Source organism: Rattus norvegicus, chromosome 2, assembly GCF_021556685.1.
Source record: "Rattus norvegicus strain SHRSP/BbbUtx chromosome 2, alternate assembly SHRSP_T2T, whole genome shotgun sequence".
Classification (NCBI taxonomy): Eukaryota; Metazoa; Chordata; class Mammalia; order Rodentia; family Muridae; genus Rattus; species Rattus norvegicus.
The window spans coordinates 152,238,526-152,265,874 of NC_141535.1; the positions used below are offsets into that span (position 1 = coordinate 152,238,526).

At 41.6% G+C, this 27,349-nt stretch overlaps 1 protein-coding gene across 15 annotated transcripts in view; it reads right to left on the reverse strand.

Moving 5' to 3' along the window:
* Window positions 1-27,349, reverse strand: part of Veph1 (ventricular zone expressed PH domain-containing 1) — a 255,757-nt gene that overhangs the window by 224,583 nt on the left and 3,825 nt on the right. For 4 of the 15 annotated variants that reach the window (XM_087626946.1, XM_087626897.1, XM_087626922.1 and 1 more), the window contains 2 exon segments: window positions 8,298-8,582; window positions 1,297-1,512 (listed from right to left, as the gene is read on the reverse strand). Coding sequence is in view for 9 of the 15 variants with exons in the window: in XM_087626897.1 (XP_087483023.1) it covers window positions 1,297-1,512; window positions 8,298-8,435 (354 nt within the window). In the remaining 6 variants the exon portion in view is untranslated. 15 annotated transcript variants of the gene reach the window in all.

The window sequence follows — 27,349 nt, forward strand, 5'->3', positions numbered from 1 at the left end:
TTTAGAATGCAGAAAAATATGTATTTCCTAGTTTGTGGGTTACTTCTGGTCCCTTTTGTACCCATTGACAGCCATCTTGGATTATTTCATTCACTGGCCCTCCCCCAGTGGGAGCTGAGCTGAGACAGCAGATAATGCAAAGATGATTAACATAGGACCCCAGGTCTTCTAAGCAAGGGAGTTGGGAAAGAGTGATTTTGCTGCCTCATAAATGAGGTTTTTAAAAATAGGCACTGGCTCCCGACTTCTGCTAACTCTCTGGAGTTAACATTCTAGTACATTGACTTTGCCAAATATACTGGGCCACATTTTCATCCTCAGCTGCCCCCTCCAAGTGTGTCTTGGAAAGCAGTATGTCTCGTGTATCTTTCCTTTCATGGTTTTTCTAGGAAATGGGTAATGACTGAATCCACATAGCAACTTGGAAGCCTCCGGTACATTGTGGTTTGAGTCAGGAGTTCTACTTCCATGTCTATACTACATATGGAAAACTTTTGGACTTTCCTTATGTGCACTCACCAGTCTGCAGTAGAAGACTTAATATTTTTGTGTCCTACCTGGAGTAACTGGATACCTGTTTCTATTGGCCTACAAGACTGTGCATTTATTTGCAGGTTACAGACCACTATGCCTACCGATCACTGATTGAACTGCAATTGCCACAGGCAAGCCCTTCGTGTGCCATGTCACCTTGATGTCTCACAGTTCCAAAGAGTAAGCATTGGTTGTTACCTTTAGTTTACAAAGGGGCAAAGCAGAGACCGAAGGGAAGGAATTTGCTGATTTCTCATCTGTAAAACGGATGCATATTGACAGTACATAGTGAATAGACTTAAACATGAGTTAGTGGGGCTGGGGAGATAGCTCATTAGACAATAGCTCTTGTAGTACAAGCATGAGGGCCTGAGTTCAAACCCCCTAGCATCCACATACAAGTCTGAGTACGCCTAATGTGCCTGCAATGTTCATCTCCAGACCGTGAGAGACCATCTTGTGAGAAAGTAGAAAGCGGCAGAGGACATCTGCCATCTTCCCTTGGCCTCCCTAAGCATGCTCTCATGCCTGCTATGGTACTATTTTGAATTCTTTACATAGAGCTCACATACAGCAGGGACTTTGTAGGATTTTTCTCAGTTGATTAGTTAGCAACCTGCTGGCTTAGCTACCAGTGGTCTGTGGTGTCTTTTTACAGTACAGAATGAGCACGAAAAGATCGCCTCTGAGTTCAGAGACACCATGTGTCCCCATTAGCTGCCAACTCAGTGTCCAATTGCCCGCTGCTGTGCACCGACTTACCTGTAAGATACAACTCATGATATCGGATGCGATTTTAGCGTGTGGAGTATCTTCGTCTTTCCCTGCAGGTCTCAGGTTGTGCTCCAAGCAGGAATCCCACAGTCCCACCAGGGCCCTGGCGTGCTTTTCAATGGATTCCGTCTCTCTGATGGCTGTTGTAATCCTCGTGATACAGATTTCAACCACTGCCTGGTCATTGTTATTAGTTTGATAATCCTATTTAGGAAAAAAAAAGCCTTTAAGTTAATAAGTACTCTAGAAGGCTGTCCATTAAGGGATGCAGTACTGAGTTGTGTTAGAAATGATGGCATTACTGGGTACTAAGGAGTGAGGCTGTAAAGTCCATTACAGTTGGCCTTCCTCTTGTGGAAGAGGCAGGATATACAGGCAAGCTCCAGTGTCATTAATTAAAAGGAGGTAACAGCTAGTTGGAGGACCTGGATCCCTCGTAGGCACGCAGGTGACTCTTCAGGGCATTTCAGTCTCAAGTCACTTCCGGACAGAAGTTACTTTTTACAGTGATGTTTCAGTTACATGTATGAAAAAATTCAAATTACTCTACAACTTTCCTTATTAGGTTTCTCTCAGAGTCCGGTAGAACACAGTGTTTCATTTCTTTCTTTTTAGCTCAAATAAGTACTAAGCCCAAGTTAGCTTTCACCAACCAAATTTCCCTCCATCTCCTGTCTTTATTACTTCCTGGGTACTTTATCATCTTTATGAAGAAAAAAATACGATCCCTTAATATTTCTAAGTGTGAAAAAACAAACATACACAATAAAAATGCTTACTGCTTTGAGTTGGAAAACAGTCTGACTGAAGACCACCATGGGAGTCTCACAGGACTGGAGACTTACAGCATGGGCAAGCATTTGGACGCCTGAACTGGCAGCCAATTGGGAGTCTTCACTACTAACATTATTGTTTACTGTTATAATGGGGTGCAATAAACACCCGTATCTACACTGTGGTCATCTGTATCCCAAATTTCTTTCTCCAGAAGAGTAATTTTCTGAGGCAAAGGACATAAATCATTTTGAGACCCCTAGTACATACTACTAACCTTCCTTCCAGAAATATCTAGCCAATTTAAACTCCTACCATCTGGGTGAAAACATGATCTCTTCATTGTGATTTTGCAAGAACAAAGTATTTTTAATTTTTGCTAATGTGACCAGCGGGAAATGGTATCCCATTACTGTTTGGCTTAGGCACTTCCTTGAACCATGATGCGTATCATCGTGTGTTTATCGGCCATTTGTATTTCCTCCACAGGGAATCGGGCAAACAGCATTCAGTCTGTTTTTTCTTAGCATTTTCATTTTCTGTTTGATCTTCTTTTGGAACAATATTTTTTCCTATTAAGGATATTGAGGAAGCATTTGAGTTATAATTCTGTATCAGCTTCATTATTCCTTTTCAAAATTGCTATTTATTAACAGACCAATGGTTTAGACAGTTGCATCAATCAAGCTTTGGAGTTTCGTGCTTTTCCTTTCTAAAAATAAAAGCTTAAATTATTTACTTTTTTAGATTTAAATTTTTTATAAAGTTTCATTGAGATCTTATGTGTAGAGCTGTTTTTCACCCACATGCATCTAAGCAACACATGAACACCTGAAAAGGTAAGAGAGGGTATCAGATCCCCTAGGACTGCAGTTGTAGGTGCTTATGATCGGCCACATAGGCTCTGGCACCCAAACCCAACCAAGTCCTTTGGAAGACCAATGGATGCTCTTAACCACTGAGCCACCCAGCTCCAAATGTCTACTAAGCTAAAAGGTAAGGCATAGATATGGTATGAAAGATGTAGCAAACAAGGTTGGCAGTGGAGAGCAGAGCCCCTGGAGCCCCGTTCCTCAACCTCCGGTTAGGTTCTCCAGTGCAAACATGTCCCCAGTGCCTTCTGCTTTACAACGGTGTTCTTAGCAACTCAGAAACCATTCACCTTCTGTGAGAGGGAGTCTTTTAACTGAATTTTAAACATAATTTGCCTTTTAAAAATTTTACTTTTTGTGTGTGTGAATGCTTTGCCTGCATGTGTGTTTGTGCAAAACTTCCATGCCTAGTGTTCCTGGCGGTCTGAGGAGGGAGGGTACTGGATTCTCTGGAGCAATAGTCACAGATGGTTGTGGACCACCGTATGGGTGCTGGGAACTGGACCTGAATCTTTTGGAAGAGTAGGCTCAGTGGTTAAGAGCACTTGTTTCTATTGCAGAGGATCCAAGTTCACTTCTCAGGACTCACATGCTAGCTCACAACCCTTTGTCCCAGGGACGTGATGCCCTTTTCTTAGTTTTGTAGCACCCAAGCATGCATTATGGTGCACATACACACATGCAGGCAAAACACTAGCACACATAAATAATAAAACAAATAATTAAAAAAAATCTCCATCAAGGCAAATTTGTGCTGTCAATATACTCATGGGGCCATCCATGAGTGGAGCATGAACATGAGTGACCTACCAGCGGTCATACCCTTAAGGAGAAACTGCCTCTCCCTCTCTCAGGAGCCATGAACTGCATGTACTTCTTCAGCTAGGAGCAGGAGTTTACACACACACACACACACACACACACACACACACACCCTTCAGGCTGGAACGTTGGCTGGCTTAGTCTTGCACAGGTTTTGTGCAGATGACCACAGCTGCTGTGAGTTCATGAATTCAGGAGCCTGTCATGTCCAGAAGACACTGCTTTACTCATTCTTCCTGGCCTCTGGTTCTTACACTCTTTCCCTCTCTCTTCTTGAGTTTTGTGTGCTATGGGGTCGGGTGATAGGGATCCACCATTTGCGGGCACCTCATGTTTTAAATGAAGTGATATTGTCTGCCCCATTTGTGTCACTGTTTAAAAATATCCAAGAGAACTAGATTAGGCATGGGACAAGAGTGGACTGTCAAATAGATGTTTGGAAAAAGAGATGATCTCACTTGAAATTATCTGGAGAGATAGCTAAGTTAATAGGAACACTAACTAATAATAAAGGTACTCCAGAAGGGATTGGGAATAAAAGGTAAATGAAAGGCTTAGGAACTTGGTAAGAAATTCTAGTGAGGAGTTCATGACAAAGCATGAAGCACAATGTTAGTCAGGAGTGTGCTGGTAGATAGGTAGGGAAAATGGTCATACACTGGGGACTAGGATCCAGGAAGGGCTGACTATTTTGTAAGTAACTCTGGGGGAAGCATTGAGGCTTGCCTGACAAATGTTCTGATTGTACAAAGCTTAAAGTGATGACTGAATACAGAATAATGAGGTGAGGTGTAAGGGACAGCTTTCTTTGCACATGGACCTAAACACAAGAATGTGCTTGCAATGGTTTAAATGTAATATAAGTGGCTTAAAATATAACCTGGCTATTAGATATGACCCACCCAAAGTCTTAGATGATCCCAGGAGAGATGTGGAAAATGTGTGCTATTGCTATTAGAATGGTATTTTAGAAACAGAACACTTCATTTGATGAACACTAGCAATGATCTATTACAATAAGAAACTAAGATGATTCCAAACAAGGGGAACCAGAATGTTGAGAATGTTGAAAATACAATGAGGTCTTCTCAGAAGACTTACATATAGGACTTCTCTTTAGGGATGAAATAAATGAAGTGTACTTGTTTGAGTGAGATTAGCTAGCTCAGGAGCCACAACAGAGACACAATCTGTAAGAGACTGTACCAGTGAGCTGGATGGTTTTCAGCAAGTAAGGCTTGATTCTGACAGTAATAGGGCAGGTTAGAATATAATCAATAGTAATATTTCCTCTCTAAAAGCCAGAGCAGAGACTTGAGAACTATGTGAGACTCAAAAATTCTGAAACATAAGTTATCATTTTTATAATTGATAAATTATTGCTATAATTTATATTTCTATCACTCCAGTAGCACAATTTGTATAGCTTTCTCCATATACTGACAAATTGAGTTTTGCTGACCACAGAGTTAAGGGTTTTATGCAGGATGTCAGGTGGTACAACCTTTCCTTGACACAAACACCTTCCTTATCATGGGAAAACCCATAGATAAGAAGAATATTAAGCTGAAAAAAAAAAAAAAAAGAAGAAGCCATGGGTCAGACCTAACAATGTTTTTTAAAGGTTTGAAGTTTTTCTCATAGGAATTGAGAGTGCATTTAATAGTTGAAAACAAAGACTAGAAAAGAATGAGTAAAAAGTTTGAATAGCAAAATTTCTTCTTGGTAAAAGGAGGAACACAGTATCTTTTAGTTTCTTTTCCTGTTGCTGTAATCAATGCTCTGACAAAAGCAACTTAAGGGAGAAAGGGTTTATCTGGTCTTAAATTCCGGGGTCCTGTTAGCTGTGGTTGAGAAGTTCTGGTAGAAGGAACTTAAAGTAGTTTTGTCTAGTTATATCCAGCATTAGCAAAGAACAAGATCTTTGTGTTCTGCTAGCTTCCTGCTTTTTATGTTGTCCACAACCGAAACCTAGGGAATGGGTCAACTATTATTAGGGTGGATCATTCCCACTTCAACTAATCTAATCAAGGCAGTTCCTTACAGGCATATTCAACAATGAACCTAATCTATAACCCACATGTTCTTGGAGGTTTGTCTCCTAGAGGATTTCAGATCCTGTCAAGATGATAATCAACACCAGTCATCGAGCATGGTAACTGTTTTGACTACCAACAGTTGTTAGAAGAGCTGTGTCTTTGTCAAGATTCTTGAATCATAACCAAGTGTTGATAGGCATAGAAAGATGCTGCTGCTTCTGCTGCTGCTGCTGCTGCTGCTGCTGGTGGTGGTGGTGGTGGTGGTAATAAACAGGTCACAAACCTGAACGCAAAGCTGAAATACCTGGTCGCAGAAGTGGCAGTGGGCAGACAGACACAATTTTAGAGAGAGTTGGACGGCCTCCTTGGGCTGCTAACAACAGGATAAGTCCCTCCCTGCTGGTGTCTTCCTCAGCATTACTGACAGGCTAAGTTCTAATTGTTAAGCTTGGATCAAGGGTCCCACTCTTTCCTATCCTACTATTGGTAGCGGAGTGGGGAGCAATTCATGGTAGCAACCTTGCTGAAGGCCCCAGGGAAGATGGGGTCGGACAGTTAAGAGAGATTTAGGAGAGGGGAAACGTGTAAAAACAGCTTTCCCAGACTCACTGTTTGGCAAGTAGAAGTAGACCATTTGTTGGGAGTCCTAGAGAAGAGACTGGTGCTGGGAAGGTGTTGGAAAAGGCAGCTCAGAAAAAAACTTCTCTTTCTGTTCTTAAAGATTTGAAAATAAGAATTGATCACTTTAAAAACCTGGGTCATCGGGAAAGGGAGACCTGGACCAAGTTTAATATACCTAATAGGCAAGTCAGCCAGGTAGGCACAGTGGACTAAGTTAAAGGAAGGGGAGGAGGAGCTGGCACCAGTCCTCCCACACCTAACACACTTAAATGATAACTCGCCCGTCTTCCCTGCACTGTGGATAGGTGGAGGAAACGCAATGCGGTGGAAGTTAGTAGAAAGGAGGTGTGAACCCTTGGCTAGGTGCTGTGCTGAGTGAAGGACTGAGTGCTACTGCTCCCTCCGCACTGCTGCTAGACTCAAGCAGCGACCTCACGGAGGACATATACCAGGACTCACCAGTCCTAAAGTCCTTCATCTGACATCTGTGAGGCTGGCTGAAGAAAACAAAGGAAATCACAGGCTACTAGTGACCTCTGGTGGAAATGGCTTTCTAGTGACCTCTGGTGGAAGCTGCCTTTTGACACCTTAGCTACTCTGAGTAGGTTTGGTTTCCTAGGAAGATAAATAGCAACAGCATATTCAGCTGGTTAATTTCCAGACTAGTGAATGAGGAACCTGTTAGATATAGTACCCAGAGAGCGAAAACCTAGCAGAATTCTTTATGTTTTGATTCAAAATAAGTTGATTAATGGTCTGGAAAAAGAAATATGAACAAGGAACTGCTGTCAAAGAGAAGACACTTCCTGCATCAATAGAGTGTTAGAGCGATGGCCTTTTTGGCCAGTGGGGAACTGGTTCATTAAGAGTGGAGAGCAAACGGACATGATGACAGGCATGTGAAACAGCCTCGTGGTGTTCTGGTATTCCTGTTAAAGGTCTTATTATGGAAGGGGCTGTTTCCCCTGAAATCTGAGCACACGTCAATGTCCCGAGGCCCACAACTCCCCCTCCCAATGAGTGTCTGTGCTAAGTGCTGGCAAACAGTATTGAGTTGTGAAGATGTGGATGTGGCAGGCGCTTAGTGGTCTAGGTCTTTGAAGTGGGACTAATCTCCAAGAAGGTCCAAGCCCAACCCAGAAGGTCAACATCAAGCCGCACTGGGCACTGCTCATCTCTCTGCTTTGCGATGTGTTTTCAGAATATATAATTTTGACACGGAGAGAAAACAAAGGCGGGGGAGACCTGATTGGAGTCTTAAACGCATGTGCTCATATTTGGGGCTAATGGTGGAGTTAAATTAAATGGAGACTGGAGGGTAGAAAATGAAGCAAAGACAAGAGTTTTAAAGAGAGTGAGACGATGCATAAGTAAACAGAATCAGCATCGTCAAGCCCTGGGCAACTGTCATTTCTGGCAGCAGCGCTCTGGCAGTCCGTGTCTCATCTTACCCGTGTGGCAGAGGTGTCACCTGCCTTCTTTCATTATTCAGCCTCCACCACACACCCTGCCTTGTTTGCTGATGCTGTTGTGCAGCTTGGCAGGTCTGCTTTTCCTAAATTTGTTACACCTCTCTTCTCCGTGTCATTTCAAGGGTGTAAAAATAGTCCCTAAAGAATCCATTTGTGAGAAATCCACTCTAGTTTGAGATTTCCAGCATTCAGGTCTCCATGAACGGGCAAAAGCCGGCCTAAGATAACTGTTTTCTAGCGTGCTCAGTGTTATTATTTTGAAGATACCAATTAAACCACATACTATGTTTATCACTGACCCTTCCCCTTTACCGTTCCCTGGGAGACACATGGTTTTTGGTCTGAGATTGGCCACTTGAGAGGTCTATTCTACAAACCAATTTACTTACCAAAGATGAGCTAATTACTTTAATCTGCTCCAAAGCTTCTGTCAGGCTGTCTTCTATCTCAGCGTCATCTAAAGAGAAGAGGTCCCCAGCTCTTGAAAGATCTTTTTGTCCCAAAACCAATCTGAAAAGTTGGTGCATTGTGAGTTGGATCAGTTGGCTTTCTGTAGCTCCGGGGCCATGCTCTGTTATCCAGGGTTAGAGATAGAAAACCATGTAGCAGTTGGTACACTTATATTCCATGAAGAGCCATAGTTCTTCAGGCCCTAAGGTCTCCTTTGGCAGTCTCTGTAATAGAAACAAAGGACAGAATAGGAACAGTGAAGGAATGGAGGTGGGACATCTCTATCTCTGTCTCTGCATATATATATATATATATATATATATATATATATATATATATATATACATATACAGAGAGTTACTCTTGGTTGGTAGTATTTGAATGAGTTCTTTATTTTTCATATCAGAACATTCTTTTCTTTAAGAAATTATCAGATCTCCTCTGAATTTAATTTGAAGCTTTGAACAAGCAACGTAAGACTCACACATCTTCTCCTGCTATGTCCTTCACACCTCACACCCTGTTTTTCTCCATGAGGCAGGTAAAGAAGCAACAAACAACTCTGTCACTTGCTAGATCCTCTGCAAACATACCCCATAGCAGCTGAGCTGCAGCGGTAAGGAAAAGGCCAGCGTAGGAGACACTGTCTGGTACTCATGCCTCTAGAACCTGATGTAGGAACCAGTTCACTAGCTCTCTTGGCTGCATGTCTCGGCTTTCCTGAAAACAGAAATGCCTTCTTACTTCAGTCTCCAAGGTTATCTACTTACTTTAATCCTGTGTACTCTCTAATGAAATGGCAACGAGATAAAGAGCTCTGCCTTGGTATGTGGGTTAGGAAGAACTCTATTAAAATTCAACTTGGAATGGTGACACTGCACATGATAGTATTGCAGTGCAGGCTAAACAGGCAGGTCTTTGGGACTGTGTATCCTCCCTTTATTACTTCAGCCAGAATGATACAATTTCACTAACTTCTCCACTATGGAGCAATCTGTAGAGAACAGAGTGAGGAGACAGGTTGGGTACTTGGCTGTTCTCTTCAGTTCCCTTCTGGGGCTAATGAAATTATAGATTGTTTGCATTAGTAGATATGTTAGCTTCATTTAACAGCCAGAGATGATCAATGACTTCCCTAAGGTCCCATAGTCATTATTGTGGGGCTAGTCTCCTGCTTTTAGGTGAGTGGGCTTTCCACCACAGTTTACGGTGAAGTGGAGTCTCTTCATGCGTGCAAGTAATTTGTGATGCAGTCACTTTCTCAGAGAGTAGGAGCCCAGTGTGAGTTACTTAACAAGAGCAGTGGATGATTTTCGACCATCATTTCCGTGTGAATGAGCTCCTTAGGATGAAAGTGAAAAGAAAGAGGGCACCGTGGTCCCTTGGACAGTCCCAGATTGCCCTTGTGAGCTACTGCTGTGGGGCCATCTTTCTATGCTGAATCAGTCTTAAAAGTTCCAAGATACTCTCTATTCACTGTGGGATCTGAACATGAGCCAAATCTGTCACAGGATATTCAAGTCAATCTATCTGTGGTATGTCAACTACTCATGGGCTATTTTAAAAAACGATTTCAAGGGCATTATTGTCTGTTGATTGTACCATTTTTTTATACTGCCTTCCAGTTTTAGAAAGATAAGTTCCACTCTGGCCAGGGAAGCAGGTAGGCTAACTTCAAATCCTTGACTCTCCTTCTGCTCCTTCAAATCTAGTCCCCCAGCCTCATCCACAGTCCTGCAACCTGCTGCAGCTTTCCTTCCATTCTGCACCCATCTCCTGTGGATACCATAGACCTTTCCTTTCTAATCTACCTCCCTTGAACTATTTGCTTGGTCCCAGCCACCAACTTCAGAAGGCACTCCTGGAAACCCACAGGACACTCTTCCTAGGGAGATAAGAAGGTGAACTTCATCTTTTCCTTGATTCCTCCAAGTCTCATCCCCCAGTCTCACCCCCAGCTCTATAGCAGACCTTCTGCTATAGCCTCCCCTCATTCTCTACCCCCAATACCCAGAGGACTAACTAAACAGATGCTTGTGGAATGGCGTGTGACCCCACCCCACCCCAAGCCCACCACCAACTCATTTCCATTCTGAAGTGTCACCTCTCAACATCCAGGAACACATTTTACCTGAAATCCCCAGTGGCCACAACTATCAAGACCCAAGAATATTTCCCTACCAGGCAACACAAAACCACCAGAGTCTCCTAAAACCTAAGAGGAAAAAGAAACCAAGGAACTAGACACTCACCCAACAAAGACAAGACTAGATACAGCACCTAGAATTACAATCTTCCCAATATCAAATGCCCAGACAACAGTGTAAAAACACAATCAGTCATAGTCAGGATAATATGTCTCCACTAGAGCCCAAAGCCACAGCAGACCCTGAATATTCCAACAGAGTTGAAGCATGGAAAAAAAATCCTTGAAACAGCTTTTACAAATATGATCGAGGTATGTAAAGAGGGAATGAATAAATCCCTTAAAGAAATCTATGAAAACACAGTGGAAGGAAATGAATAAAACCATCCAAGACCTGAGAGTAGAAATAGATCAATGATGAAAACCCAAACTGAGGGGAATCTGGACAGGAAAACTTTAGGAACTTGAACAAAAACCACAGAGCCAAGTTTCATAAGCAGAATACAAGAGATGGAAGGAAAAAATCTCCAGCATTGAAGGCATGATAAAAGAAATGGTAACCTTGGTCAAAGGAAACTCCTGGCACAAAACATGCATGAAATCTGGAACACCATGGAAAGACCAAATATAAGAATAATAAGATTAGAGGAAGGGGAAAACACAGGTCAAAAGCACAGAAAATAGTTTCAACAAAATCATAAAAAATCTTTCCTAGCCTAAAGGAGATGTCTATCAAAGTACAAGAAGCCTACAGAATACCAAATAGACGATTGAGCAAAAAAAAATGTCCCCTTGGCACATAATAGTCCAAATACTAAATATATACAACAACAACAACAACAACAACAACAACAACAACAAAGAGTATCAGCAGCTGCAAGAGAAGAAGATCAAGTAATATTGTGATAACTACTTTGGTTGCCAGTTTGACTACATCTAGAATTAACTAAAACATCAAAATACTCAGCGCACATGTGAGGGAGTTTTGCTTAATTAAATCATTTGAAATGCGAAGATCCACCTCTATTCCCAATCTTTGAGAGAGAAGAAACAGCTTTAGTTCAGATATTTTGAGGTGGAAAGATCCAACTTTAATCTGCGCCGCATATTCTGTTGAAAGCCTATGTAAAGACATGGAAGAGGGAAGCTTCGCTCTTAGCCTGCTTGCTCCTTCCCTTACTAGCAAGTCCATCACTTCATGGCGTAATAGCCTACTTTTTGAGGACTCAAGCATATAACATATACCAACCTCATGAACTGAGCAACTACTTGATTCTTAGACTTTCTTTTCATAGCAGCCATTGCTGAATTAGCTATGCCACAGCCTGTAAGTCATTTGAATAAATACCCTTTCTCTCATCTCCCCCTTTCATCTATCTATCTATCTATCTATCTATCTATCTATCTATCTATCTATCTATAGATATCTCTATCTATTCTTTCCATGAAGTCTAGTACTCTAGAACACCCTAATACAAACATCTATGCTCTAAGCACAAGGTCACCGAAGTTTGTAGAAGAAAGACTACTATAGTTTAAGTCACATATTTACCCTCACATACTGACAGTGAGAGACTTCAGTACACCACTCTTCCCAGAAGACAGTTCTTTCAGACCGAAGCTAAAAAGAGAAATGCTGGAGCTAACAGACATTATAAACAAAATGGACCAAACAGATGTATACTGGACACTTCACTCAAACACAAAAGAATTTGTCTTCATCTCAGTACCTCATGGAATTTTCTTCCGAGTTGATGACGTGCTCAGACACGAAGTCTCAATAGATATAAGAAAATTGAAATAACTCCCTGCATCCTATCTGACCACTACGGATTAAAGACAAAAATAAACAATAACGGAAACAACAGAATGGCATATAAATTGATGGAAACAGAGAAAATCTCTAATGAATGAAAAATGGGTCAAAAAGGAAATAAAAAAATCAAAGACTTTCTAGAATTGGATGAAAGTGAATACACACCATACCCAAACTAATGGGACATAACGAAGGCGATTCTAAGAGGCTTGAACTCTTAGAACTAAGTGACTACATAAAAAAGACTGGTAGAGATCTGATATTAGGTCTGAAATCTATAAAACAGAAACAAGCAAGCAAGCAAGCAACCAATATAAACAATCAATGAAACAAAGAATTAGTTCTTTGAGAAAATCATAAAGATTAATAAACCTTTATCCAAATTAAGTAAAAGTCAGAGGGAATATCCAAATTAACAAAAGCAGAAATGAAAAGTGCGATGTAACAACAGATACTGAGGAAATCTTGAGAACTGGCTTAAAAACCAGTACTCCACCAAACTGGAAAATCTGAAAATAATGGATAATTCTCTCAATATACATCACTTGCCAAAGTTAAATCAAGAGCAGATAACCGATTTAAACAACCTCTAGTGAAATAAAAACAATAATTAAAAGTCTCCCAACCAAAAGAAGCCCAGGGCCAGATGGTTTTAGTGCAGAATTCTACCAGACTTTCAAAGAAGAGTTAATATCAACATTCATTAATTCATTCCACAAAATCAAAACAGAAGGAACATTGTGCAATTCATTTTATGAGGCCACAATTAACCTGATACCCAAACCACATAAATATCCAGCAAAGAAAAATAATTCTAGACCAATTTCCCTTATGAACATAGATGGAAAATCTCAATAAATACTTGAAAACCTAATATAAGAACATGGTAAGAAAGATCATCTACCAATAACAAGTAGGTTTCATCAAGAGATGCAGGGATGGCCCAACATACATGAATAGATAAATGAAATTCATACACATAAACAAACTGAAAGACAAAAACACATGGACACCTGGTCATCTTAACAGATGCAGAAAAAGCCTTTGATAAGAATCCAACAGTCTTTCATGAAAGAAGTCCAGGAGAGATGAGGGATACAAGGGGCATGCCTTACCATATTAAAGACAGCTTCTAGCAAGCCCAGAGTCTACCTCACCTTAAATGCAGAGAAAAATCAATTTCCACTAAAATCAGGAACAAGACATGTTTGTCTGCCTTCTTCATACCTATCTAAAATAGTGCTTAAAGTCTGAGTTAGAGCAACGAGACAACTGAAGGAGGAGATCGAGGGTTACAAACTGGAAAGGAAAGCATCAAAGTTTCTTTATTTGCTGATGATAAGATAGCATACACAAGCAACCTGAAAAATTCCACCAGGGAACTCCTACAGCTGGCAAACACTTTCAGTGAAATAGCTGTATACAAAATTAACTCACAAAACCCAGTAGCCCTCCTATATACAAATGACAAGTGGACTGGGAAAGAAATTGGGAAAACAACATCCTTCACAATAGTCTCAAACAATACAAAATGTCTTGGAGTAACTCTAACCAGGCAAAGGAAAGACTTATATTAAAATCTCGAGTCTTAGTCCCCCACCCGCGGATCCCGGCCCGCAGCAGCTCTCTGCTCCCAGACCCGGTGAGAGAGAAACCCAACCGCCTGGTCAGGTGGGCACTCCTGAGGCTGCAGAGCGGAAGAGACCACCAACACTGCTCACCCCTGCCCACATCCCTGGCCCAAGAGGAAACTGTATAAGGCCTCTGGGCTCCCGTGGGGGAGGGCCCAGGAGCGGCAGGACCCCGCCGGACCCTGAAGGAAACAGACCGGATAAACAGTTCTCTGCACCCAAATCCCGTGGGAGGGAGAGCTAAACCTTCAGAGAGGCGGACAAGCCTGGGAAACCAGAAGAGACTGCTCCCTGCACACACATCTCGGACGCCAGAGGAAAAAGCCAAAGACCATCTGGAACCCTGGTGCACTGAAGCTCCCGGAAGGGGCGGCACAGGTCTTCCTGGTTGCTGCCACTGCAGAGAGCCCGTGGGCAGCACCCCAGGAGCGAACTTGAGCCTCGGGACCACAGGTAAGACCAAATTTTCTGCTGCAAGAAAGCTGCCTGGTGAACTCAAGACACAGGCCCACAGGAACAGCTGAAGACCTGTAGAGAGGAAAAACCACACGCCCGAAAGCAGAACACTCTGTCCCCATAACTGACTGAAAGAGAGGAAAACAGGTCTACAGCACTCCTGACACACAGGCTTATAGGACAGTCTAGCCACTGTCAGAAACAGCAGAACAAAGTAACACTAGAGATAATCTGATGGCGAGAGGCAAGCGCAGGAACCCAAGCAACAGAAACCAAGACTACATGCCATCATCGGAGCCCAATTCTCCCACCAAAACAAACATGGAATATCCAAACACACCAGAAAAGCAAGATCTAGTTTCAAAATCATATTTGATCATGATGCTGGAGGACTTCAAGAAAGACATGAACACACTTAGGGAAGCACAGGAAAACATTAATAAACAAGTAAAAGCCTACAGAGAGGAATCGCAAAAATCCCTGAAAGAATTCCAGGAAAACACAATCAAACAGTTGAAGGAATTAAAAATGGAAATAGAAGCAATCAAGAAAGAACACATGGAAACAACCCTGGATATAGAAAACCAAAAGAAGAGACAAGGAGCTGTAGATACAAGCTTCACCAACAGAATACAAGAGATGGAAGAGAGAATCTCAGGAGCAGAAGATTCCATAGAAATCATTGACTCAACTGTCAAAGATAATGTAAAGCGGAAAAAGCTACTGGTCCAAAACATACAGGAAATCCAGGACTCAATGAGAAGATCAAACCTAAGGATAATAGGTATAGAAGAGAGTGAAGACTCCCAGCTCAAAGGACCAGTAAATATCTTCAACAAAATCATAGAAGAAAACTTCCCTAACCTAAAAAAAGAGATACCCATAGACATACAAGAAGCCTACAGAACTCCAAATAGATTGGACCAGAAAAGAAACACCTCCCGTCACATAATTGTCAAAACACCAAACGCACAAAATAAAGAAAGAATATTAAAAGCAGTAAGGGAAAAAGGTCAAGTAACATATAAAGGGAGACCTATCAGAATCACACCAGACTTCTCGCCAGAAACTATGAAGGCCAGAAGATCCTGGACTGATGTCATACAGACACTAAGAGAACACAAATGCCAGCCCAGGTTACTGTATCCAGCAAAACTCTCAATTAACATTGATGGAGAAACCAAGATATTCCATGACAAAACCAAATTTACACAATATCTTTCTACAAATCCAGCACTACAAAGGATAATAAATGGTAAAGCCCAACATAAGGAGGCAAGCTATACCCTAGAAGAAGCAAGAAACTAATCGTCTTGGCAACAAAACAAAGAGAATGAAAGCACACAAACATAACCTCACATCCAAATATGAATATAACGGGAAGCAATAATCACTATTCCTTAATATCTCTCAATATCAATGGCCTCAACTCCCCAATAAAAAGACATAGATTAACAAACTGGATACGCAACGAGGACCCTGCATTCTGCTGCCTACAGGAAACACACCTCAGAGACAAAGACAGACACTACCTCAGAGTGAAAGGCTGGAAAACAACTTTCCAAGCAAATGGTCAGAAGAAGCAAGCTGGAGTAGCCATTCTAATATCAAATAAAATCAATTTCCAACTAAAAGTCATCAAAAAAGATAAGGAAGGACACTTCATATTCATCAAAGGAAAAATCAACCAAGATGAACTCTCAATCCTAAATATCTATGCCCCAAATACAAGGGCACCTACATACGTAAAAGAAACCTTACTAAAGCTCAAAACACACATTGCACCTCACACAATAATAGTGGGAGATTTCAACACCCCACTCTCATCAATGGACAGATCATGGAAACAGAAATTAAACAGTGATGTAGACAGACTAAGAGAAGTCATGAGCCAAATGGACTTAACGGATATTTATAGAACATTCTATCCTAAAGCAAAAGGATATACCTTCTTCTCAGCTCCTCATGGTACTTTCTCCAAAATTGACCATATAATTGGTCAAAAAACGGGCCTCAACAGGTACAGAAAGATAGAAATAATCCCATGCGTGCTATCGGACCACCACGGCCTAAAACTGGTCTTCAATAACAATAAGGGAAGAATGCCCACATATACGTGGAAATTGAACAATGCTCTACTCAATGATAACCTGGTCAAGGAAGAAATAAAGAAAGAAATTAAAAACTTTTTAGAATTTAATGAAAATGAAGATACAACATACTCAAACTTATGGGACACAATGAAAGCTGTGCTAAGAGGAAAACTCATAGCGCTGAGTGCCTGCAGAAAGAAACAGGAAAGAGCATATGTCAGCAGCTTGACAGCACACCTAAAAGCTCTAGAACAAAAAGAAGCAAATACACCCAGGAGGAGTAGAAGGCAGGAAATAATCAAACTCAGAGCTGAAATCAACCAAGTAGAAACAAAAAGGACCACAGAAAGAATCAACAGAACCAAAAGTTGGTTCTTTGAGAAAATCAACAAGATAGATAAACCCTTAGCCAGACTAACGAGAGGACACAGAGAGTGTGTCCAAATTAACAAAATCAGAAATGAAAAGGGAGACATAACTACAGATTCGGAGGAAATTCAAAAAATCATCAGATCTTACTATAAAAACCTATATTCAACAAAATTTGAAAATCTTCAGGAAATGGACAATTTCCTAGACAGATACCAGGTATCGAAGTTAAATCAGGAACAGATAAACCAGTTAAACAACCCCATAACTCCTAAGGAAATAGAAGCAGTCATTAAAGGTCTCCCAACCAAAAAGAGCCCAGGTCCAGACGGGTTTAGTGCAGAATTCTATCAAACCTTCATAGAAGACCTCATACCAATATTATCCAAAATATTCCACAAAATTGAAACAGATGGAGCCCTACCGAATTCCTTCTACGAAGCCACAATTACTCTTATACCTAAACCACACAAAGACACAACAAAGAAAGAGAACTTCAGACCAATTTCCCTTATGAATATCGACGCAAAAATACTCAATAAAATTCTGGCAAACCGAATTCAAGAGCACATCAAAACAATCATCCATCATGATCAAGTAGGCTTCATCCCAGGCATGCAGGGATGGTTTAATATACGGAAAACTATCAACGTGATCCATTATATAAACAAACTGAAAGAACAGAACCACATGATCATTTCATTAGATGCTGAGAAAGCATTTGACAAAATTCAACACCCCTTCATGATAAAAGTCCTGGAAAGAATAGGAATTCAAGGCCCATACCTAAACATAGTAAAAGCCATATACAGCAAACCAGTTGCTAACATTAAACTAAATGGAGAGAAACTTGAAGCAATCCCACTAAAATCAGGGACTAGACAAGGCTGCCCACTCTCTCCCTACTTATTCAATATAGTTCTTGAAGTTCTAGCCAGAGCAATCAGACAACAAAAGGAGATCAAAGGGATACAGATCGGAAAAGAAGAGGTCAAAATATCACTATTTGCAGATGACATGATAGTATATTTAAGTGATCCCAAAAGTTCCACCAGAGAACTACTAAAGCTGATAAACAACTTCAGCAAAGTGGCTGGGTATAAAATTAACTCAAATAAATCAGTTGCCTTCCTCTATACAAAAGAGAAACAAGCCGAGAAAGAAATTAGGGAAACGACACCCTTCATAATAGACCCAAATAATATAAAGTACCTCGGTGTGACTTTAACCAAGCAAGTAAAAGATCTGTACAATAAGAACTTCAAGACACTGAGGAAAGAAATTGAAGAAGACCTCAGAAGATGGAAAGATCTCCCATGCTCATGGATTGGCAGGATTAATATAGTAAAAATGGCCATTTTACCAAAAGCAATCTACAGATTCAATGCAATCCCCATCAAAATACCAATCCAATTCTTCAAAGAGTTAGACAGAACAATTTGCAAATTCATCTGGAATAACAAAAAACCCAGGATAGCTAAAGCTATCCTCAACAATAAAAGGACTTCAGGGGGAATCACTATCCCTGAACTCAAGCAGTATTACAGAGCAATAGTGATAAAAACTGCATGGTATTGGTACAGAGACAGACAGATAGACCAATGGAATAGAATTGAAGACCCAGAAATGAACCCACACACCTATGGTCACTTGATTTTTGACAAAGGAGCCAAAACCATCCAATGGAAAAAAGATAGCATTTTCAGCAAATGGTGCTGGTTCAACTGGAGGGCAACATGTAGAAGAATGCAGATTGATCCATGCTTATCACCCTGTACAAAGCTTAAGTCCAAGTGGATCAAGGACCTCCACATCAAACCAGACACACTCAAACTAATAGAAGAAAAACTAGGGAAGCATCTGGAACACATGGGCACTGGAAAAAATTTCCTGAACAAAACACCAATGGCTTATGCTCTAAGATCAAGAATCGACAAATGGGATCTCATAAAACTGCAAAGCTTCTGTAAGGCAAAGGACACTGTGGTTAGGACAAAACGGCAACCAACAGATTGGGAAAAGATCTTTACCAATCCTACAACAGATAGAGGCCTTATATCCAAAATATACAAAGAACTCAAGAAGTTAGACCGCAGGGAAACAAATAACCCTATTAAAAAATGGGGTTCAGAGCTAAACAAAGAATTCACAGCTGAGGAATGCCGAATGGCTGAGAAACACCTAAAGAAATGTTCAACATCTTTAGTCATAAGGGAAATGCAAATCAAAACAACCCTGAGATTTCACCTCACACCAGTGCGATTGGCTAAGATCAAAAACTCAGGTGACAGCAGATGCTGGCGAGGATGTGGAGAAAGAGGAACACTCCTCCATTGTTGGTGGGATTGCAGACTGGTAAAACCATTTTGGAAATCAGTCTGGAGGTTCCTCAGAAAATTGGACATTGAACTGCCTGAGGATCCAGCTATACCTCTCTTGGGCATATACCCAAAAGATGCCTCAACATATAAAAGAGACACGTGCTCCACTATGTTCATCGCAGCCTTATTTATAATAGCCAGAAAATGGAAAGAACCCAGATGCCCTTCAACAGAGGAATGGATACAGAAAATGTGGTACATCTACACAATGGAATATTACTCAGCTATCAAAAACAACGAGTTTATGAAATTCGTAGGCAAATGGTTGGAACTGGAAAATATCATCCTGAGTGAGCTAACCCAATCACAGAAAGACATACATGGTATGCACTCATTGATAAGTGGCTATTAGCCCAAATGCTTGAATTACCCTAGATCCCTAGAACAAACGAAACTCAAGACGGATGATCAAAATGTGAATGCTTCACTCCTTCTTTAAATGAGGAAAAAGAATACCCTTGGCAGGGAAGGGAGAGGCAAAGATTAAAACAGAGACTGAAGGAACACCCATTCAGAGCCTGCCCCACATGTGGCCCATACATATACAGCCACCCAATTAGACAAGATGGATGAAGCAAAGAAGTGCAGACCGACAGGAGCCGGATGTAGATCGCTCCTGAGAGACACAGCCAGAATACAGCAAATATAGAGGCGAATGCCAGCAGCAAACCACTGAACTGAGAATAGGTCCCCTATTGAAGGAATCAGAGAAAGAACTGGAAGAGCTTGAAGGGGCTCGAGACCCCAAAAGTACAACAATGCCAAGCAACCAGAGCTTCCAGGGACTAAGCCACTACCTAAAGACTATACATGGACTGACCCTGGACTCTGACCCCATAGGTAGCAATGAATATCCTAGTAAGAGCACAAGTGGAAGGGGAAGCCCTGGGTCCTGCTAAGACTGAACCCCCAGTGAACTAGTCTATGGGGGGAGGGCGGCAATGGGGGGAGGGTTGGGAGGGGAACACCCATAAGGAAGGGGAGGGGGGAGGGGGATGTTTGCCCGGAAACCGGGAAAGGGAATAACACTCGAAATGTATATAAGAAATACTCAAGTTAATAAAAAAAAAAAATGAAAAAAAAAATCTCGAGTCTTGAAGACAGAAATTGAAGAAGATATGAAAATATGGAAAGATCTTCCATGGTCGTGGATCCACAGGATTAACATAGTAAAAATATCCTACCAAAGGCAATCAACAGATTCAGTGTCATCCACATCAAAATTCCAGCATAATGGAAACACACACACACACACACACACACACAAAACACACACACAACACATACACACAACACACACATACACACAACACACACAACACACACATACACACAATACACACATACAACACACACACAACACACACATACACACAACACACACACATACACACAACACACACATACACACAACACACACATACACACAACACACACATACAACACACACACAACACACATACAACACACACACAACACAACACACACACACAACACACACATACAACACACACAACACACACATACAACACACACATACACACAACACACACACAACACACCCATACACACAATACACACACATAACACACACACAAACGCACACACACACACACACACACACACACACACACACCAGGACTGGAATAATTAAATAACTGCTGGAGGTATACATTCCCAATTTTAAGTTGTGCTACAAAAATAATAATAAAAACAGCATGGTATTGGCACAAAAACTGGCATGTTGATCAATGGAATAGAATTGAACACCACACACAAATCCACACACCTACAGCTGCCTGATCTTTGATAAAGGAGCCAGGAACAGACAATGGAAGAAGAGACAACATTTTCAACAAACTGGACGGCTGCAGGTAGAAGAGTCCAAACAGATTCATACTTATCACCCCACATAAAGCTCAACTTTAAATGGATCAAAGACCTCAACGGAAAACCAGGTTCACTGATCCTGATAGACGAGAAAGCAGTTAACAGCCTTGAATTCATTGGCAAAGGAGAATACTTTCTGTACACACTAACGTGGAGACTGGGATTGACAATTAACAAATGGGACCTCATAGAACAAAGAAGCTTCTGCACAACGCTGGGCATTATCATTTGGACAAAGCAGCAGCCTACAGAATGGGAAAAGATTTTTACCATTGCACATCCAATAGAGGGCTAATATCGAAGTATATAAAGAACTTAAGAAACTAGGTAACAAGAGAACAAGTAATCCAATTAAAATGGGGTGAGATCATTTATCACTATATTATTAGTAGGGGAAACTCAAATGGCTGGGGGAAAAAAACACTTAAAGTTCAACATCCAGGGAAATTGAAATGAAAACTACTCTGAGACCCCATCTGACAGCTCATGCTGGTAAGACTGAGCTGACACTTGTAAGTAGTGTGGGGAGTAAGGGGAACACTCACTTATTTTTAGTGGAGTACAAACTTGTACAGCCTCTGTGGAAATCAGTACGGTGGTATTTCAGGAAGATGCAAACTGATCTACCTGAAGATCCAGCTATGTATACGTCTCTTGGGCATACGCCCAAAGGCGGCGGCTTCATCTTTCAACACTTGCTCAAACATATTCATTGCTGCTCTATTCATAGTGGCCAGAAATTAGAAACCACCTAGATGTCTCTCAACAGGAGGACAGATCAAGAAAATTTGGTATGTTTACACAACAGGCTATTTCTCAGCTGGTTATATTTTCAGGCAAATAGATGGAACTAGAATAATCTGAGTGTGTAGCCCAGAACCAGAAAGACAAACGTGTATATGTTCACATATATGTGACATTAGCTGTTCAATCAATGATAACAACACTACAATCCCACAGAGGTTCGGTACCGAAGAAGGGCCTGGAGGGTACAGATAGATCCTATTAGGAATGGGAAGTAGATTAGATACTTACGGACAGATGAGGAGCAGAAAGGGGAGGATTAGGTTGGGAGGAGTGAGACGAATAGGAAATATGTGGAGAGACAGTTAAAACTGGGGGGCATTTGAGGGGCAGTATGAAAATCTAATACAGTATAAACCTTCTAAAATATGTACACATATTAAGGCAACCCAAAAGATATCACCAAGTAATAGGGGATACAGAATCCCACCTGGCTGTCTCTTGTTACCAAACAAGGCTTCTCGTACTGAGATTGGGTTACATCTAATCATGTTGTTTGCCAAAGTGGTCCCATGGGAATCTCCAAACAACCCAGGCTGTTGCCAAGGAAATAGATTGCTCTTCACAAACTGGCAGCAAGGTCTCATTGCTGAAGACAATACCTACACGACTCATTAAACATGGAGAAATCGAGCTGGTACCAACACAGAGCTTTCCCCGCTGTGTTCTAGCATCTTTGGTACATGCCACCAGAAGAGATATACCTTGTAGGTTCTGTGTACGCTGCTTCAACCTCTGTGAGTCATATGAGCTTTGCTTATGTTGATTTAGAAGGCCTTGTGTTCTTGGTGTCTTCAATCCCCTTTGTTCTTACACTCTTTCTGCCTCCTTTTCAAAAGAGTTTCACTGGCTCTGCGGGGACGGATTTTGTATGCTACCAAAAGAGCCACACAAACACTGAGCCAAGCACAAACCCTTTGATATACAATGGTATCATCCCTACAATAGATGCTAGACCAATGGTTCCGAATTTGTGGGTCATGACAACTGGAAACACAGATATTTACATTATGATTCACAACAGTAGCAAAATTACAGTTATGAAGTGGTAATAAAAATAATTTTATGGTTGGGGATCACCAGAACAGAAGGAACTGTATTAAAGGGTTGCAGCATCAGGAAGGTTGAGAACCACTATGTTAGATCAGTGGTGGTACTAAGTTTGGAGTAACCAGCTGAAATTTGACTTCAGGCCCACGCATTGAGATGAAACGCATTCCAACACTGCTTAGGTTACTTAGAATCTGATAGTACATAGCCCAGGGAACTAGGGTTAAAAGCTAATAATCCTGGTCTTTAAAAAAAGAGTCAGGTACTGTGGCACATGTTTTTAATCCCAGCACTCAGGATGCAGAGGCACACAGATCACTGAGTTTAAGGCCAGAATAGTTTACAGAGCGAGTTAAGTTCCAGGAGAGCCAGGGCTATGCAGTGAAACCCTCTCTATCTGTCTGTCTGTCTATCTGTCTGCCTGCCTGCATATCTATCTATCTATCTATCTATCTATCTATCTATCTATCTATCTATCTATCTATCTATCTATCTATCTTTATAGATTACTGCCTTGTTCAGTCATCATTAGAGAAGCTTTGTGGCTCTCTCTCTCTCTCTCTCTCTCTCTCTCTCTCTCTCACACACACACACACACACACAGACACTCCTTGAAACACTCAGTTCTAAATGGGATGTCTATATAATCTGTCTCCTCAGGGCTCATGAAACTGCAAAAGAGGAGGCAAAAAGTGTAAGGATCAGAGGGGACTGAAGACACCAAGAAAACAAGGACTCTAAGCCAATATGGCAAAGCTCAGAGACTGAGAGAGCATGCACAGGCCTTCATGGTTCGGCACCAGGTTCTCTGCGTCTATATTATGCCTCTTAGTCTAGTGGTTTTATGGGATTCCTAAGAGTGCAAATGAGTGGCTCTCTGGTTCTTACGCCTTCTCTTGGGCTCTTTCCCTTCTTGTCCCACTACGACGTAATAGTTTTTGTTTTATCTTATCTTATCTTATTTTGTTATGTTTTGTTATTATCCCTTAGAAGCCTGTTCCTTTCTAGTGAGATACAGAAGGGGAGTGGATGAGGATGGGTTTGGAGGTAGGGAGAAACTGGGAGGTGTAGAGGGAGGAGTCAGAATATATTATGTGAGAAAACAGTCTATTTTTAATAAAAAGGAAAACAATTTTAAAAAGAAATGTAAGGTTTTGCAAGTCTTCATTTTTGTGTCATGTCCCATAGATAGAAATTTTGCAAATGTTAACTCACTTGATATTTATAAAAACTGTAGAAGGATATTTAATTCCCAGTTTGCCGATGAAGTTTGTGAAGCAATTAAATAACTTGGCATACATAACTGTAGACATGATTTAGATTCAGAGACTCTAGTGCTATGGTCCAACTAACAAAAGTATTCTGTGTTACCGATGCCAAGGAAAATGTGTGGGCACTGTTAGGAACAAATTTCCAGGAGCAATGGTTCTCAACCCGTGGGTCACGACCTTTGAGGGGTTGAATAATCTTTTCACGGGAATCTAATATCAGATCTCCTTTGTATCAGATATTTCCATAACAATTCATAACAGTAGCACAATTGCAATTGTAAAGTAGAAACAAAAATAATTTTATGGTTGGGGTGCCACCACAGCATGAAGAATTGTGTTAAAGGGTTGCAGCTTTAGAAAGGTTGGGATCCACTGCCCTAGAGCAATGCTAACATTTAAGACTGAAGGTGTGGAAAAAAGTGAGGCAGCACAGATATGACTGTTTCTTCTGCACCCCTGTATCCTTGCCCATTTATACCCCGAGGTTTAGATGAGCCTGAGAGCAGGAGAATCAGAACAAAGCACAGCTCTTGAATATTAAAGGAGTGGTGGGGAAACTCTGAGGGAGAGGCCGGAGGGGTAGAGCTAGTGTATCCCCAAATAGTTTGTACCCTGGAAAATGAGGAAGGGTGAATCAAGATATTAGGTTAGTTCTCCACCCAAGGTTTTCTTTTAACACATCCTTTCTCCAGTTGCAGACATGTCAAGAAATAATCTCAACAAAATAATTGCCAGAAACATAGTTTCCAGTCAGAATAACTCTAAGCATAAGCATTCATTGCTCTGTTTCCTGTTTGGAGGCAGTGTGACCTCCTGCACCTGCTGCCAGACTTTCTCAACCACGATGAACGTATCCCCTAGAACTGTAAGCCAAAAGAGGTCCATCTTAGGATGGTGATTGAACTAAATAATCTGCAGTGCAGAGATGACATATTGACAAGTCTCCTGGGTGTTATAACAAAGAATGTGTGAGCGCCAAAAGAGTTGGCGGTGGGCCACCATTAGCAGAAGATGACACAAAAGGCCCTGTAGAGCCATTTGAACAACATCTCAGAAGCCAAGATGTTTACAGATTTCACTCGACACACATGTGCTAAACTCAGAGTAAGGAATGCCCTTTAAAGTGAGGTAGGATTCTTAGGCTTGGTTTGTTCACTCGGCATTTGTAAGATCATTGGTATATACTTTTCCTCGGGTTACCTGCAAAATGGGACTAATGCGACTATTCTATCAGGCCAAGATCCTCTTGTTAAATGAGACTCTGGGGTTAAAAAACTAATACCCCAAAGTGAAGGTTCTAGAAGCCACCTTGGGGTAAAATTTCACCATGACCTTGTGTCCTCTTGTCTCCTGATTCCTTTTTATTCCTCTTCCTGCAAGAGGCAAGCTACAGAAACTAGAATCTCTCTTCTCTAAGGTAGGTCACAGAAACTAGAGCCCCGTGCCTCATAGCAAACCACAAATCCAGGGAACACCAGTCTGTTGTTCTCTTGCTTTTCTGTGTTCTATGAAATCCTCTATCACAGCTTTCCTGGTAGTAAGATTTATACTCTGGAAGCGGCTGGAACGCTACACAGAGAGTCGAAGATCTGAGGAGAGAGGACCTCATGGCTTTCCCCATCCAGTCTATTAACATTACATAAGACCCAATCTGTCCAGTCAGATTTCTCCATGGCTGTTTATTCGTCCATAAGCCTAAGCCTAAAAAAATGAAGAGACCATCTGAGTCTGTGGGTCCCCAGTTTGAAAGCTCTTGTATCACACAGAACTGTGATCAAATACCTCCCTTCTTTGCCTGTCTTTTGATAAAGGGTGTCAGATAGGATCTTTTATGATAATCAAGAAGTGAATACAGCCCCTACCTTTCCCCCACATAACCAAGGGCTGCTGTTTGCCACATCCCAGCGTTATTCCGATGCTTTGGGTCACTTGAGTATGACAAGGCACGCAAGGGAAACCTGATGTTCAAAGAACAGTTGTAGTTAGGACAGAGAGCTGTAGGTCTCCGGGTTCAAAGCCCCCCAGAGCCTTCTTAGACAGACACTTTTCTGAACTAGGATTGGCAAAGCAGTTATTTATTTTCTGGTCAATGTTTTGCTTAGATGTCTGGTTTCTCCTGCTTGTTTATTTTGCAACTGAAACTAAAGACATGGCCAGAGCCTGGCCAAATTTCCCTAATTTTAACTACGTTCCTTTCCAGATATTGTAGTAATATAGACCAGATACATACATATAAGTGCACGCTTGGTAGACACATAGGTGCACAAATGAAAGAATACATGTACATAAATATGTATACTCAGATCCTGTCTGTGCACTAAGCTCTTGGTTAGAAACTTCTCAGTATGCTCACTAACCATGCAGGCAGATACAGAACAGGACCCATTCATTAATGCCATATCTGAGGTCACAAAAAAAAAACAAAACAAAACAAAAAACTCCAAGAAATCCGTTCTATAAATTGTCTTTTTACTCTGCGTTTTTCATTTCTCTCATAATTTGCTCCCCTCGATGTGTTTGTGAACCGAACTTGAGGCCTACTCTTTCTTAGTTTGAAATTTGTTTGTTTTTAAGGAGTTTACTAGTTGACAAGTTAACCTTCCTTAAAAAAAAAAAATCAGGAGCGACAAAAGAGTTATGATTCTGCGCGCGGTGGCCCATTGCAGGGCTGTCCCCACAAACTCATTTTACCTGCGAGCTACTCCTCCAAGGCTCATTTGCTGCTACTGGCTGAAAGCTTCAAGTCCAGGCTGCAGGCGGCTGCCGGCCCCAGTGTAGCTCAGTGACCCCGCAGCTGTCCACCCGCCCGGCCGCGTGGAAGAATTCCAGGAATGCAGCGGAAGTCACTGGCTGCTCCCTGGGCGGGTCAGGTGACTGGCTGCTCTGGCTCCGGGGCAGAGCTACCTTCAAGCACAAAGGCAGCTCCAGTAACCCAGGGCTGCTGGGGACTGAGAAGACAGAACGCCCTGTGTTCGTGGAAATCTACACTTTCCCTTCCGAGATTAGGTGGGGGTGGGGAAGCCACGCAGGAAGCCGGCCAGGTTGGAGCGGGTGGTGGGATGACCCGGCCTCTGCAGAGCAGGA